The sequence below is a fragment of the Camelina sativa genome, unplaced genomic scaffold (genome assembly GCF_000633955.1).
Source record: "Camelina sativa cultivar DH55 unplaced genomic scaffold, Cs unpScaffold00517, whole genome shotgun sequence".
NCBI lineage: Eukaryota > Viridiplantae > Streptophyta > Magnoliopsida > Brassicales > Brassicaceae > Camelina > Camelina sativa.
Genome location: NW_010921718.1, coordinates 57,338 through 72,196, shown reverse-complemented (window position 1 = coordinate 72,196; position 14,859 = coordinate 57,338). Strand labels below are relative to the sequence as shown.

Sequence of the window (14,859 nt, the reverse complement as noted above, 5' to 3'; positions counted from 1 at the left end):
TTTTTTTTTTTTTTTTTAATTATTGATTGATACCCCATTGATGGTTTTGATTGCAGGGTTTCACGCTTTCGGACTGATCTGAGATTCGGTGTTGGATAAGAGGTACATCTTTCTTCTAATTCTATGTATATTTTTGCTACTGAGTTGTGGTGTGATTTGAATTACAGGATTTAACATTCGACTGTTGAAGCTATATGATGCTTGACTCTCGAGCTTCTGATCTCAGACAAGGAAGAACATCATGAGGTATCCCATACTCTCGAGCTTCTCATCTTAGACAAGGAAGAACGTCCTGAGGTATCCCATACTCGTTGTCTCCTTCAAGGACATTTGAATCTTTAATCTCTTTCTATCTGACGTTTCTTCTTATATTTCTTATTGTATTATGCAGCAGCAGCAGCAGTAATCCGAGAGATGGTTTGAAGACTGGTGGAGTCAGAGAGGTGCCTCAACAAGTTCGTCTTCTTCTAAACCCTCTGCTCACCATCTATGTAAGTAAATCTCCACCACATATGTTTGACCATTTCATTATAAATATCAGATTTCTCTTGTCTTGTAACTCTCTCATAATCTCTGATGACTTAAAGATATCATGCTCAACAAGCTCGTTCAAGATGAAGATGAACTTCTCCAGGTTTTGTTTCAGTAATTCAGCACTTATGTTTATGGTCAACTACTTTGTTTTAACCATTCTTAGTTTTGCAGGACAAAGAGCCGTTAGAACCAGTAGCTACAACACAAAGCAAGCCTCAGGAAATAACCAGTAACCCGTAGCTACGTTTCTATTTTATGTCATTTAGTTCAACTCTGTACTAATTTTTTATTTACTGATGATACCATTGATGGTTTTTGGTTGCAGGTTTTCACACTTCCAGAGGACGGAGGACTGATCTGAGCTTTGGTATTGATAACAGGTATCTCCCTCCCTCCCTCCTTGTTCCTTTTCATGTTTTTGTTCTGAGTTGTGGTGTGTGATAAGAAGTTCATGTCATCTAATTCTGAAAATCCTTGAGGCAGTAAAATGGCGACAGGAGAGTAAACAAGTCAGAGAGGTATGCATCTTTTAAGTGTGTGAATATTGTACCTTGTTCTTTTTACGTTTTTTTAACCATTCTTATTTCTGCAGGATAAAGAGCCGTGTCAAAACCAGTACCTACACAGGCAATCCTCATAAAATAACCAGTAACTACTAGCTATGATTCTTTATTGTGTCGTTTAGTTCAACTCTTTTCTGTTTTATTGTTTATTGGTACCATTGATGGTTTTTGGTTGCAGGTTTTCACACTTTCAGGAAAAAATCAGTACCCTGTAGCTACGTTTCTATATTGTGTCATTTAGTTCAACTCTTTACTAATTTTTTATTTACTGATACTGCTGATGGTTTTTGGTTGCAGGTTTTCACACTTCCAGAGGACTGAGGACTGATCTGAGCTTAGGTATTGATAACAGGTACCTCCCTCCCTCCTTGCTCCTAATTCTATGATTCATTGATTTGTTCTAATATATATGTTTTTGTTCTGAGTTGTGGTGTGTGATCCAAAATTCTTGTCATCTAATTCTCAGAATCTTTGAAGCACTATAATAGCGACAAGAGAACAAACAAGTCAGAGAGGTATGTATCTTTTTAGCGTATGAATATTGTTCCATGTTCTTTTTAGCGTGTGAATATAGTTTCATGTTCTTTTTAAGCATCATTATTTTTGCAGGATAAAAACCCGTTAGAACCAGTAGCTACAACACAAGGCAAGCTTCATGACATAACCAGTAGCTACGTTTCTTTATTGTGTGCCTTTTTAGTTCGACTCTTTACTTATTTTTTATATTGATACCATTGATGATTTTGGTTGCAGGTTTTCACACTTCCATAGGACTGAGGACTGATCTGACCTTTGGTATTTAAAAGAGGTACCTCCCTCCTTGTTCCTCTTTTAATTCTATGATTTGTTCGTATATATATGTTTTTGTTACTAGTTGTGGTGAGTGATCAGAAATCCATATCATCTAATTCAGGAGAGCAAGTAAGTCAGAGAGGTATGCATCTTTTTAGCGTGTGAATATAGTTACATGTTCTTTTTACGTTTTCTTAACCATTTTTATTTCTGCAGGATAAAGACCCGTTAAAACTCCATTTTTATTTCTGCTTCACCACATAAAACTCCACCACATATGTTTGACTATTTCATTATAAATTACAGATTTCTCTTGTCTTCTAACTCTCTGATGACTTAGAGATATCATTCTTATTATTTCATTATGCTCAACAAGCTTGTCCAAGATAAAGACCAACTCCTCCAGGTTTATGTTTCTATAATGCATTACTCTTATGTTTAAGGTCCACAACGTTTTTATTGATACCATTCTTATTATTTGCAGGATAATGACTCTTGTTAGAACCTGTAGCAGCTACAACACAAGGCAAGCCTCAGAAAATAACCAATAGCGACTGTGTCTTTATTGTGTCTTTTTGGTCAAGTCTTTACTGATTTTTTTGTTTACTGATTGATAGGTTTTCACACTTTCAGCGGAGTGATGATTGATCTGAGCTTTGGTATTTGATAAGAGGTACCTTGCTCCCTCCTTGTTCCTATTTCTATGATTTGTTCTAATATATACGTCTTTGGTCTGAGTTGTGGTGTGTGATCCGAAATTCATGTCATCTAATTCTAAAAATCCTTGAGGCAGTAAAATGGCGACAGGAGAGTAACCAAGTCAGAAAGGTATGCATCTTTTAAGTGTGTGAATATAGTTCCATGTTCTTTTTACGTTTTTTTAACCATTCTTATTTCTGCAGGATAAAGAGCCGTGTCAGAACCAGTAGCTACACAGGCAATCCTCATGAAATAACCAGTAACTACTAGCTACGATTCTTTATTCTGTCGTTTAGTTCAACTCTTTTCTGTTTTTTTTGTTTATTGATACCAATGATTATTTTTGGGTGCAGGTTTTCACACTTTACTCCCTCCAAATGATGGCAAGCATGTATTGGAACTTGGAGCTGGTATGGGTAGATTTACAAGGTAAACTGGTTGCTCTTGACTTCATTGATAGGTCATTAAGAAGGTTTACCTTTTTGACCATTCTTATTTTTGGAGGATATCGACCCGTTAGAACCATTAGCTACAACACAAGTCAAGCCTCAGGAAATAACCAGTAACCAGGTTTATCTTTCTATAATGCATTACTCGTTTGTTTACGGTCTACAACGTTTTTACTGTTACCATTCTTATTTTTTTCAGGATAATGACCGTGTTAGAGCCAGTAGCAGATACAACACAAGGCAAGCCTCAGAAATAACCAGTAGCTACTATGTCTTTATTGTGTCTTTTTGTTCAAGTATTTACTGATTTTATTTTTTTGTTTATTGATTGATACCCATTGATGGTAAGTATATTTTTGCTACTGAGTTTTGGTGTTTGATTTGAATTACAGGATTGAGCATTCGGCTTATTTGACAGTTGAAGCTATGATGCTTGACTCTCGAGAACATCCTGAGCTATCCCATACGCTCGAGCTTCTGATCATAGACAAGGGAGAACGTCTTGAGGTATCCCATACTCTTTGTCTCCTTCAAGGACATTTGAATCTTTACTCTCCTTCTATCTGACGTTCCAGCAGCAGCAGTAGATCCGAGAGATGGTTTGAGGACTGGTGGAGTCAGAGAGGTACCTCAACAAGTCTGTCTTCTTCTAAATCGTCTGCTACTACTACACAAGGCAAGCCTCCGAAAATATATAACCAGTAGCTACTGTGTCTTTATTGTGTCTTTTAGTTAAAGTCTTTTACTGATTTGTTTGGTTTATTGAAGCACCATTGATGGTTTTCGGTTGCACGTTTTCACACTTTTGGACTGATCTGTGCTTTGGTGTTGGATAAGAGGTACATCCTTCTTCTGATTCAATGATTCTCTTTAATATGTATTTTTTGCTACTAAGTTGTGGTGTGTGTTTTGAATTACAGGATTGAGCATTCGGCTTATTTGACTGTTGAACCTATATATGATGCTTGACTCTCGAGCTTCTGTTCTCAAACAAGGAAGAACGTCCTCAGGTATCCCATACGCTCGAGCTTCTGATCTTAGACAAGGAAGAACGTCCTGAGGTTTCCCATACTCTTTGTCTCCTTCAAGGCCATTTGAATCTTTACTCTCTTTCTCTCTGACGTTACTTCCTCTATTTGTTATTGTATTGTGCAGCAGCAGCAGCTGTAGGTCCGAGAGATGGTTTGAAGACTGGTGGAGTCGGAGAGGTACCTCAACAAGTTCGTCTTCTTCTAAATCCTCTGCTTTACCATCTGTGTAAGTAAAACTCCACCACAAATGTTTGCCTATTTCATTATATATTAGAGATTTCTCTTGTCTTCTAACTCTCTCATAATCTCTGATGACTTAGAGATATCATGCTCAAGAAGCTCGGTAGATTTACTGGTACATCCTTCTTTCGATTCTATGATTCTCTTCAATATGTAATTTTGCTACTGAGTTTTGGTGTGTGTTTTGAAATACAGGATTAAAAATTCGGCTGATTTGACTGTTGAAGCTATGATGCTCGACTCTTGAACTTCGGATCACGGACAAGGAAGAACGTCCTGAGGTATCCCATACTCTCTTTTTAATAAAGTTTCATTGTTTGTCTTCTTCAAGGACGTTTGAATCTTTACTCTCTTTCTATCTGACGTTTCTTCTTATATTTCTTATTGTATTATGCAGCAGCAGCAGCAGTAGATCCGAGAGATGGTTTGAAGACTGGTGGAGTCAGAGAGGTGCCTCAACAAGTTCGTCTTCTTCTAAACCCTCTGCTCACCATCTATGTAAGTAAAACTCCACCACATATGTTTGACTATTTCATTATAATTACAGATTTCTCTGGTCTTCTAACTCTCTCACAATCTCTGATGACTTAAAGATATCATTCTCAACAAGCTCGTTCAAGATGAAGACGAACTCCTCCAGGTTTTGTTTCAGTAATTCATCACCTATGTTTATGGTCAACTACTTTGTTTTAACCATTCTTAGTTTTGCAGGATAAAGAGCCGTTAGAACCAGTAGCTACAACACAAAGAAAGCCTCAGGAAATAACCAGTAACCCGTAGCTACGTTTCTATTTTATGTTATTTAGTTCAACTCTATACTAATTTTTTATTTACTGATGATACCATTGATGGTTTTTGGTTGCAGGTTTTCACACTTTCAGAGGAGTGAGGACTGATATGAGCTTTGCTACTGAGCTGTGGACTGTGGAGTGTAATTTGAATTTTCTTGTCTTATAATTCGGATAAAGACACGTTAGAACCAGTAGCGAGAACACAAGGCAAGCCTCAGGAAATAATCAGTAACCTGTAGCTACGTTTCTATATTGTGTCATTTAGTTCAACTCTTTACTAATTTTTTATTTACTGATACATTGATGATTTTTGGTTGCAGGTTTTCACACTTCCAGAGGACAGAGGACTGCTCTGAGCTTTGGTATTGATAACAGGTACCTCCCTCCCTCCTTTTTCCTAATTCTATGATTCATTGATTTGTTCTAATATATATGTTTTTGTTCTGAGTTGTGGTGTTTGATCCGAAATTCTTGTCATCTAATTCTCAGAATCTTTGAAGCAGTATAATAGCGGCAAGAGAACAAACAAGTCAGAGAGGTATGTATCTTTTTAGCGTATGAATTTAGTTCCATGTTCTTTTTAGCGTATGAATATAGTTTCATGTTCTTGTTAACCATTATAATTTTTGCAGGATAAAGACCCGTTAGAACCAGTAGCTACAACACAAGGCAAGCTTCATGACATAACCAGTAGCTACGTTTCTTTATTGTGTGCCTTTTTAGTTCGAATCTTTACTTATTTTTTATATTGATACCATTGATGGTTTTGGTTGCAGGTTTTCACACTTCCATAGGACTGAGGACTGATCTGACCTTTGGTATTTAAAAGAGGTACCTCCCTCCTTGTTCGTCTTTTAATTCTATGATTTGTTCGAATATATATGTTTTTGTTACTGAGTTGTGGTGTGTGATCAGAAATCCATATCATCTAATTCAGGAGAGCAAATAAGTCACAGAGGTATGCAACTTTTTAGCGTGTGAATATAGTTACATGTTCTCTTTACGTTTTTTTAACCTTTCTTATTTCTGCAGGATAAAGACCCGTTAGAACCAGTAGCCACAACTGCACAAGGCAAGCCTCAGGAAATAACCAGTAACCACTAGCTATGATTCCTTATTGTTTCTTTTAGTTCAACTCTTTTCTGTTTTTTTGTGTATTGATACCAATGATGGTGTTTGGTTGCAGGTTGTCAGGCTTTCAGAGGAGTGAGGACTGATCTGAGCTTTGGTATTTGATAAGAGGTACCTCCTTCTTCTAATTCTATGATTCACTTTATTATGTATTATAGCTGCTGAGTTGTGGTGTGTAATTTGAATTTTCTTGTCTTCTAATTCTCAGATTCGTTGAAGCATTACAATGGCAACGAGTGAGCAAACAAGTCACAGAGTTATGTATCTTTTTTTGTTTTTTTTTGTGTACTTATAAATTCAATATGAGTTAGTGTGTGTGAATATAGTTTTGTATCTTTGACGGGTTTGTCTCTTTTTTTTTTAATTCAAGGTTTGTTTTTGATTGATTCTCGTTTCTTGTCTAAGCACGTACTCACGTTGGATGTTTTATTGCTACAGTTCATCCGTGACTTAGAGATATCATGCTCATCAAGCTCTTCCAAATTAATGACCAACTCCTACAGCCTCCAGGTTTAAGTTTCTATAGATAATGCATCACTCTTATGTTTAAGGTCCATAACGTTTTTATTGATACCATTCTTATTTTTTTTGGCAGGATAAAGACCCGTGTTAGAACCAGTAGCTGCTACAACACAAGGCAAGCCTCCGAAGATATATAATCAGTAGCTACTGTTTATTGTGTCTTTTTGTTCAACTTTTTGCTCATTTGTTTGGTTTATTGATAACCCATTGATGGTTTTTGGTTGCAGGTTTTCATACTTTTGGACTGATATGAGCTTTTCGATTCTATGATTCTCTTCAATATGTATTTTTGCTACTGAGTTTTGGTGTGTGTTTTGGATTACAGGATTGAACATTCGGCTGATTTGACTGTTGAAGCTATGATGCTCGACTCTCGAGATTCGGATCTCAGACAAGGAAGAACGTCCTGAGGTATCCCATACTCTCTTTTTAATAAAGTTTCATTGTTTGTCTCCTTCAAGGACATTTGAATCTTTACTCTCTTTCTATCTGACGTTTCTTCTTATATTTCTTATTGTATTATGCAGCAGCAGCAGCAGTAATCCGAGAGATGGTTTGAAGACAGGTGGAGTCAGAGAGGTGCCTCAATAAGTTCGTCTTCTTCTAAACCCTCTGCTCACCATCTATTTTAGTAAATCTCCACCACATATGTTTGACTATTTCATTATAAATTACAGATTTCTCTTGTCTTCTAACTCTCTCATAATCTTTGATGACTTAAAGATATCATGCTCAACAAGCTCATTCAAGATGAAGACGAACTCCTCCAGGTTTTGTTTCAGTAATTCAGCACTTATGTTTATGGTCAACTACTTTGTTTTAACCATTCTTAGTTTTGCAGGATAAAGAGCCGTTAGAACCAGTAGCTACAACACAGAAAGCCTCAGGAAATAACCAGTAACCCGTAGCTACGTTTCTATTTTATGTCATTTAGTTCAACTCTTTACTAATTTTTTATTTACTAATGATACCATTGATGGTTTTTGGTTGCAGGTTTTCACACTTCCAGAGGACGGAGGACTGATCTGAGCTTTGGTATTGATAACAGGTACCTCCCTCCCTCCCTCCTTGTTCCTTTTATGTTTTTGTTCTGAGTTGTGGTGTGTGAATATAGTACCTTGTTCTTTTTACGTTTTTTTAACCATTCTTATTTCTCCAGGATAAAGAGCCGTGTCAGAACCAGTACCTACACAGGCAATCCTCATAAAATAACCAGTAACTACTAGCTATGATTCTTTATTGTGTTGTTTAGTTCAACTCTTTTCTGTTTTATTGTTTGTTGGTACCATTGATGGTTTTTGGTTGCAGGTTTTCACACTTTCAGAGGAGTGAGGACTGATATGAGCTTTGCCACTGAGCTGTGGACTGTGGAATGTAATTTGAATTTTCTTGTCTTATAATTCGGATAAAGACACGTTACAACCAGTAGCTAGAACACAAGGCAAGCCTCAGGAAATAACCAGTACGCTCGAGCTTCTGATCGTAGACAAGGGAGAACGTCCTGAGGTATCTCATACTCTTTCAAGGACATTTGAATCTTTACTCTCCTTCTATCTGACGTTTCAGCAGCAGCAGTAGATCCGAGAGATGGTTTGAGGACTGGTGGAGTCAGAGAGGTACCTCAACAAGTCTGTCTTCTGCTAAATCTTCTGCTACTACTACACAAGGCAAGCCTCCGAAAATATATAACCAGTAGCTACTGTGTCTTTATTGTGTCTTTTAGTTCAAGTCTTTTACTGATTTGTTTGGTTTATTGAAGCACCGTTGATGGTTTTCGGTTGCACGTTTTCACACTTTTGGACAAGCCTCAGGAAATAATCAGTAACCTGTAGCTACGTTTCTATATTGTGTCATTTAGTTCAACTCTTTACTAATTTTTTATTTACTGATACCATTGAAGGTTTTTGGTTGCAGGTTTTCACACTTCAAGAGGACTGAGGATTGATATGAGCTTATGTATTGATAACAGGTCCCTCCCTCCCTCCTTGTTCCTAATTCTATGATTCATTGATTTGTTCTAATATATATGTTTTTGTTCTGAGTTGTACTGTGTGATTCGAAATTCTTATCATCTAATTCTCAGAATCTTTGAAGCAGTATAATAGCGACAAGAGAACAAACAAGTCAGAGAGGTATGTATCTTTTTAGCGTATGAATATAGTTCCATGTTCTTTTTAGCGTGTGAATATAGTTTCATGTTCTTTTTAACCATCATTATTTTTGCAGGATAAAGACCCGTTAGAACCAGTAGCTACAACACAGGGCAAGCTTCATGACATACCCAGTAGCTACGTTTCTTTATTGTGTGCCTTTTTAGTTCGACTCTTTACTTATTTTTTATATTGATACCACTGATTGTTTTGGTTGCAGGTTTTCACACTTCCATAGGACTGAGGACTGATCTGACCTTTGGTATTTAAAAGAGGTACCTCCCTCCATGTTCCTCTTTTAATTCTATGATTTGTTCGAATATATATGTTTTTGTTACTGAGTTGTGGTGTGTGATCAGAAATCCATATCATCTAATTCAGGAGAGCCAATAAGTCAGAGAGGTATGCATCTTTTTAGCGTGTGAATATAGTTACATGTTCTTTTTACGTTTTCTTAACCATTTTTATTTCTGCAGGATAAAGACCCGTTAGAACTCCATTTTTATTTCGGCTTCACCATCTGTGTAAGTAAAACGTATTTATTGATACCATTCTTATTATTTGCAGGATAATGACTCTTGTTAGAACCTGTAGCAGCTACAACACAAGGCAAGCCTCAGAAAATAACCAATAGCAACTTTGTCTTTATTGTGTCTTTTTGGTCAAGTCTTTACTGATTTTTTTTGTTTACTGATTGATAGGTTTCACACTTTCAGCGGAGTGATGATTGATCTGGGCTTTGGTATTTGATAAGAGGTACCTTCCTGCCTCCTTGTTCCTATTTCTATGATTTGTTCTAATATATACGTTTTTGGTCTGAGTTGTGGTGTGTGATCAGAAATTCATGTCATCTTATTCTAAAAATCCTTGAGGCAGTAAAATGGCGACAGGAGAGTAAACAAGTCACAGAGGTATGCATCTTTTAAGTGTGTGAATATAGTTCCATGTTCTTTTTACGTTTTTTTAACCATTCTTATTTCTGCAGGATAAAGAGCCGTGTCAGAACCAGTAGCTACACTAAGCAATCCTCATGAAATAACCAGTAACTAATAGCTATGATTCTTTATTGGGTCGTTTAGTTCAACTCTGTTCTGTTTTTTTGTTTATTGATACCATTGATGGTTTTTGGTCGCAGGTTTTCAGGCTTTCAGAGGAGTGAGGACTGATCTGAGCTCTGCTACTGAGCTGTGGAGTGTAATTTGAATTTTCTTGTCTTATAATTCGGAGAAAGACCAGTTAAAACCAGTAGCTAGAACACAAGGAAAGCCTCAGGAAATAATCAGTAACCTGTAGCTACGTTTCTATATTGTGTCATTTAGTTCAACTCTCTACTAATTTTTTATTTACTACCATTGATGGTTTTTGGTTGCAGGTTTTCACACTTCTAGAGGACTGAGGATTGATCTGAGCTTTGGTATTGATAACAGGTCCCTCCCTCCCTCCTTGTTCCTAATTCTATGATTCATTGATTTGTTCTAATATTTATGTTTTTGTTCTGAGTTGTGGTGTGTGATTCGAAATTCTTGTCATCTAATTTTCAGAATCTTTGAAGCAGTATAAGAGCGACAAGAGGTATGTATTTTAGCGTATGAATATAGTTCCATGTTGTTTTGAGCGTGTGAATATAGTTTCATGTTCTCTATAACCATCATTATTTTCGCAGGATAAAGACCCGTTAGAACCAGTAGCTACAACACAAGGCAAGCTTCATGACATAACCAGTAACCAGTAGCTATGTTTCTTTATTGTGTGCCTTTTAGTTCGACTCTTTACTTATTTTTTATATTGATACCATTGATTGTTTTGGTTGCAGGTTATCACACTTCCATAGGACTGAGGACTGATCTGACCTTTGGTATTGATAAGAGGTACCTCCCTCCATGTTACTCTTTTAATTATATGATTTGTTCGAATATATATGTTTTTTTACTGAGTTGTGGTGTGTGATCAGAAATCCATATCATTTAATTCAGGAGAGAAAGTAAGTCAGAGGGGTATGCATCTTTTTAGCGTGTGAATATAGTTACATGTTCTTTTTACGTTTTTTTAACCTTTCTTATTTCTGAAGGATAAAGACCCGTTAGAACCAGTAGCCACAACTACACAAGGCAAGCCTCAGGAAATAACCAGTAACCACTAGCTATGATTCCTTATTGTTTCTTTTAGTTCAACTCTTTTCTGTTTTTTTGTTTATTGATACCAATGATGGTGTTTGGTTGCAGGTTGTCAGGCTTTCAGAGGAGTGAGGACTGATCTGAGCTTTGGTATTTGATAAGAGGTACCTCCTTCTTCTAATTCTATGATTCACTTTATTATATATTATAGCTGCTGAGTTGTGGTGTGTAATTTGAATTTTCTTGTCTTCTAATTCTCAGATTCGTTGAAGCATTACAATGGCAACGAGTTGAAGCATTACAATGGCAACGAGTGAGCAAACAAGTCACAGAGGTATGTATCTTTTTATTTTTTTTTATTTTTTTGTGTTCTTATAAATTCAATATCAGTTAGTGTGTTTCTTTTTGACGGGTTTGTTTCTTTTTTTTTTGATTCAAGGTTTGTTTTTGATTGATTCTCGTTTCTTGTCTAAGCTCGTACTTACGTTGGATGTTTTATTGCTACAGTTCATCGGTGACTTAGAGATATCATGCTCAACAAGCTCTTCCAAATTACAGGCCAACTCCTACAGCCTCCAGGTTTAAGTTTCTATAGATAATGCATCACTCTTATGTTTAAGGTCCATATCAGCCTACAGTTCATCGGTGACTTAGAGATATCATGCTCAATATGTATTTTTGCTACTGAGTTTTGGATTACTGGATTGAACATTCGGCTGATTGGATTGTTGAAGCTATAATGCTCGACTCTCGAGCTTCGAATCTCAGACAAGGAAGAACGTCCTGAGGTATCCCATACTCTCTTTTTAGTAAAGTTTCATTGTTTGTCTCCTTCAAGGACATTTGAATCTTTAATCTCTTTCTATCTGACGTTTCTTCTTATATTTCTTATTGTATTATGCAGCAGCAGCAGCAGTAATCCGAGAGATGGTTTGAAGACTGCTGGAGTCAGAGAGGTGCCTCAACAAGTTCGTCTTCTTCTAAACCCTCTGCTCACCATCTATGTAAGTAAATCTCCACCACATATGTTTGACCATTTCATTATAAATTACCGATTTCTCTTGTCTTCTAACTCTCTTATAATCTCTGATGACTAAAAGATATCATGCTCAACAAGCTTGTTCAAGATGAAGACGAACTCCTCCAGGTTTTGTTTCAGTAATTCAGCACTTATGTTTATGGTCAACTACTTTGTTTTAACCATTCTTAGTTTTGTAGGATAAAGAGCCGTTAGAACCAGTAGCTACAACACAAAGCAAGCCTCAGGAAATAACCAGTAACCCGTAGCTACGTTTCTATTTCATGTCATTTAGTTCAACTCTGTACTAATTTTTTATTTACTGATGATACCATTGATAGTTTTTGGTTGCAGGTTTTCACACTTCCAGAGGACGGAGGACTGATCTGAGCTTTGGTATTGATAACAGGTACCTCCCTCCCTCCCTCCTTGTTCCTTTTCATGTTTTTATTCTGAGTTGTGGTGTGTGATAAGAAATTCATGTCATCTAATTCTGAAAATCCTTGAGGCAGTAAAATGGCGACAGGAGAGTAAACAAGTCAGAGAGGTATGCATCTTTTAAGTGTGTGAATATTGTACCTTGTTCTTTTTACGTTTTTTTAACCATTCTTATTTCTGCAGGATAAAGAGCCGTGTCAAAACCAGTACCTACACATGCAATCCTCATAAAATAACCAGTAACTTCTAGCTATGATTCTTTATTGTGTCGTTTAGTTCAACTCTTTTCTGTTTTATTGTTTATTGGTAACATTGATGGTTTTTGGTTGCAGGTTTTCACACTTTCAGAGGAGTGAGGACTGATATGAGCTTTGCTACTGAGCTGTGGACTATGGAGTGTAATTTGAAGTTTCTTGTCTTATAATTCGGATAAAGACACGTTAGAACCAGTAGCTAGAACACAAGGCAAGCCTCAGGAAAAAATCAGTAACCTGTAGCTACGTTTCTATATTGTGTTATTTAGTTCAACTCTTTACTAATTTTTTATTTACTGATGATACCATTGATAGTTTTTGGTTGCAGGTTTTCACACTTCCAGAGGACTGAGGACTGATCTGTGCTTAGGTATTGATAACAGGTACCTCCCTCCTTCCTTGTTCCTAATTCTATGATTCATTGATTTGTTCTAATATATATGTTTTTGTTCTGAGTTGTTGTGTGTGATCCAAAATTCTTGTCATCTAATTCTCAGAATCTTTGAAGCAGTATAATAGCGACAAGAGAACAAACAAGTCAGAGAGGTATGTATCTTTTTAGCGTGTGAAATGAGATGAATGGCCGTTGGGATGCGACGTTCCTCGTGCTTGTACACCCAAGCAACTACTGCTAGAAAGATTAGCTAGTCTGCTGAAGAATCCATCTGCACTTAGGCCAAAGTCATCAGAAAATTGTGAAAAAGGTAGGTGACAGTCTTAACAAGTATACCCAAATATGGTATAACCAAGTTATATATAACATCACCTAAACGGCTAAACCCAGCAATTGCAAAGGAAGAGTTCGCAAGAAAAATTATACGGTCGTGTCAAATATCTCTTGGTGTAACTATTCTCGACTTTTTCTTTTCCCTACAAACGAAATACATTAGTTACTTACAATTCAAGAGCGATGATGATTGAAGCTATTGCTATTTGTTCTTTCTAGCTATTTTAGCTTTTTCTTTGGTGAGTTGTTATAACTGAAAAAAATCAAAAAGTTATCAAGTCTGAGCTTATCCAAACTTGTTTTTTTTTTTTTTTTTTTGTAGCGATTCGACTCTTTTGGCGGCGGCTACAGCTGGATTCTGTAATCATCTTACCTAATACTCCAACTTTTTTTTGGTTTTGGGGCTTTATAAGTATAATAATTTACTAGATATTAGAATTCGTATATATTAGTTTCAATGAATAATATTAATAGATATTGTTGGATGGTATAGATAGTTTGATCCAAACAGATCCACCCAAAAGATTGGATCGAGAATGGATTGAGAGGATAGCGGTCTTGCCGCCATGCCTGGTTGTGTACTGCAACAAGTGCTAAAAAGAAGCGGATCGGAAGCCGACACACATGGATCCTATCCTGATTGGTGACTTCATTCCAGGAAACGTCAAGTCGTTTTATATTAACAGGCGTGCTAATGATGTCGAGCTTGCTGAAGCCGATACTTTCTTTCGTCAGGTAACTATCGCGAGACATCCTACAATGTCCGCTTCCAAACTAATCCGTTGTTGACTTTGCTTATCCAGATCGCAAGTACACATCAAGAATTGAACCAGGATCTCCAGTACTTTCATATGAAAAAAGGTAGGATCGACCGCCAGCTGAAGACTTTAGAATCTGAAGTTGCCATACTTAAGGCAAAAAGGAAAAGTACTATTGACTTGCTGGATGAGTCCGAACAGAAGGCCAAGGCATTGGAAACTCGCCCCGAGGACTGGGAGAAGATCGGGCTGCAACTGTTGTGGCCGATGCCAAAACGACTCAAGACGAGTGTTCGTGAGATCGCGGCGAATGGCGCACTAGTTCGGAATTAACATGTGTTATTTGAAATAAAGATTATTTGAGTATTTAATAAGATTCTGCCGCATTGTAGCAGACGAATTACACTATTTGAGTATTTAAAGTTTGCTATTTTTATTGCTGAAAAATGTACCAGAAGCGAGATGTCTCTCGGCTTATATCCGGCAATTTTTATTTAAACGATGGTAAAAAACATCAATCAAACTTTAAAAATTAAGCTATTTAGCCTTAACGGGATACGTTTGGTCGGAGGGCGAGATATTGGGCTCGGCTTATCTCCTTTGCTTTAGTTCGGATGCCGGACTGCGAAATTATTCTTTGGGTTCGGC

The 14,859-nt window shown here is 36.9% G+C and overlaps 1 protein-coding gene and 3 long non-coding RNA genes across 24 annotated transcripts; all 4 read left to right on the top strand.

Annotated features, from left to right (window-relative positions):
* Positions 1-60: 60 nt before the first annotated feature.
* Positions 61-12,862, top strand: LOC104773324. Of its 21 annotated transcripts, XR_002037161.1 has the most exons (28): positions 61-102; positions 168-297; positions 392-491; positions 588-634; positions 706-763; positions 860-914; positions 1,018-1,052; positions 1,127-1,182; positions 1,276-1,308; positions 1,395-1,449; positions 1,564-1,612; positions 5,732-5,789; positions 5,876-5,930; positions 6,015-6,057; positions 6,132-6,192; positions 6,286-6,341; positions 10,854-10,896; positions 10,971-11,031; positions 11,125-11,180; positions 11,278-11,350; positions 11,524-11,804; positions 11,921-12,020; positions 12,117-12,163; positions 12,235-12,299; positions 12,376-12,443; positions 12,547-12,581; positions 12,656-12,711; positions 12,805-12,862. It is a non-coding gene; the product is annotated as an uncharacterized LOC104773324 (long non-coding RNA). The 21 variants fall into 21 exon arrangements; XR_002037157.1 differs by lacking the exons at positions 61-102; positions 168-297; positions 392-491; ... (11 more) ...; positions 6,132-6,192; positions 6,286-6,341 and adding exons at positions 9,602-9,658; positions 9,741-9,813; positions 9,888-9,944; ... (3 more) ...; positions 10,566-10,630; positions 10,716-10,770 and having other exon boundaries at positions 11,524-11,595; positions 11,751-11,804; positions 12,235-12,292; positions 12,389-12,443; XR_002037152.1 differs by lacking the exons at positions 61-102; positions 168-297; positions 392-491; ... (11 more) ...; positions 6,132-6,192; positions 6,286-6,341 and adding exons at positions 9,602-9,658; positions 9,741-9,813; positions 9,888-9,944; ... (3 more) ...; positions 10,566-10,630; positions 10,716-10,770 and having other exon boundaries at positions 11,524-11,595; positions 11,751-11,804.
* Positions 1,855-2,416, top strand: LOC109131559. Its single transcript, XR_002037166.1, has 3 exons — positions 1,855-1,905; positions 1,989-2,295; positions 2,374-2,416. It is a non-coding gene; the product is annotated as an uncharacterized LOC109131559 (long non-coding RNA).
* LOC109131558 lies at positions 8,664-9,512 on the top strand. The gene is made up of 7 exons (XR_002037165.1): positions 8,664-8,721; positions 8,836-8,884; positions 8,979-9,036; positions 9,123-9,177; positions 9,262-9,304; positions 9,379-9,389; positions 9,470-9,512. It is a non-coding gene; the product is annotated as an uncharacterized LOC109131558 (long non-coding RNA).
* Positions 12,863-13,775: 913 nt separating the features above from the next.
* On the top strand, positions 13,776-14,658 carry LOC109124915. Its single transcript, XM_010497906.1, has 2 exons — positions 13,776-14,188; positions 14,257-14,658. Exons 1-2 carry the CDS (start codon positions 14,078-14,080, stop codon positions 14,542-14,544), a joined length of 399 nt encoding a protein of 132 aa, XP_010496208.1. The 5' UTR covers positions 13,776-14,077; the 3' UTR covers positions 14,545-14,658.
* Positions 14,659-14,859: the final 201 nt, after the last annotated feature.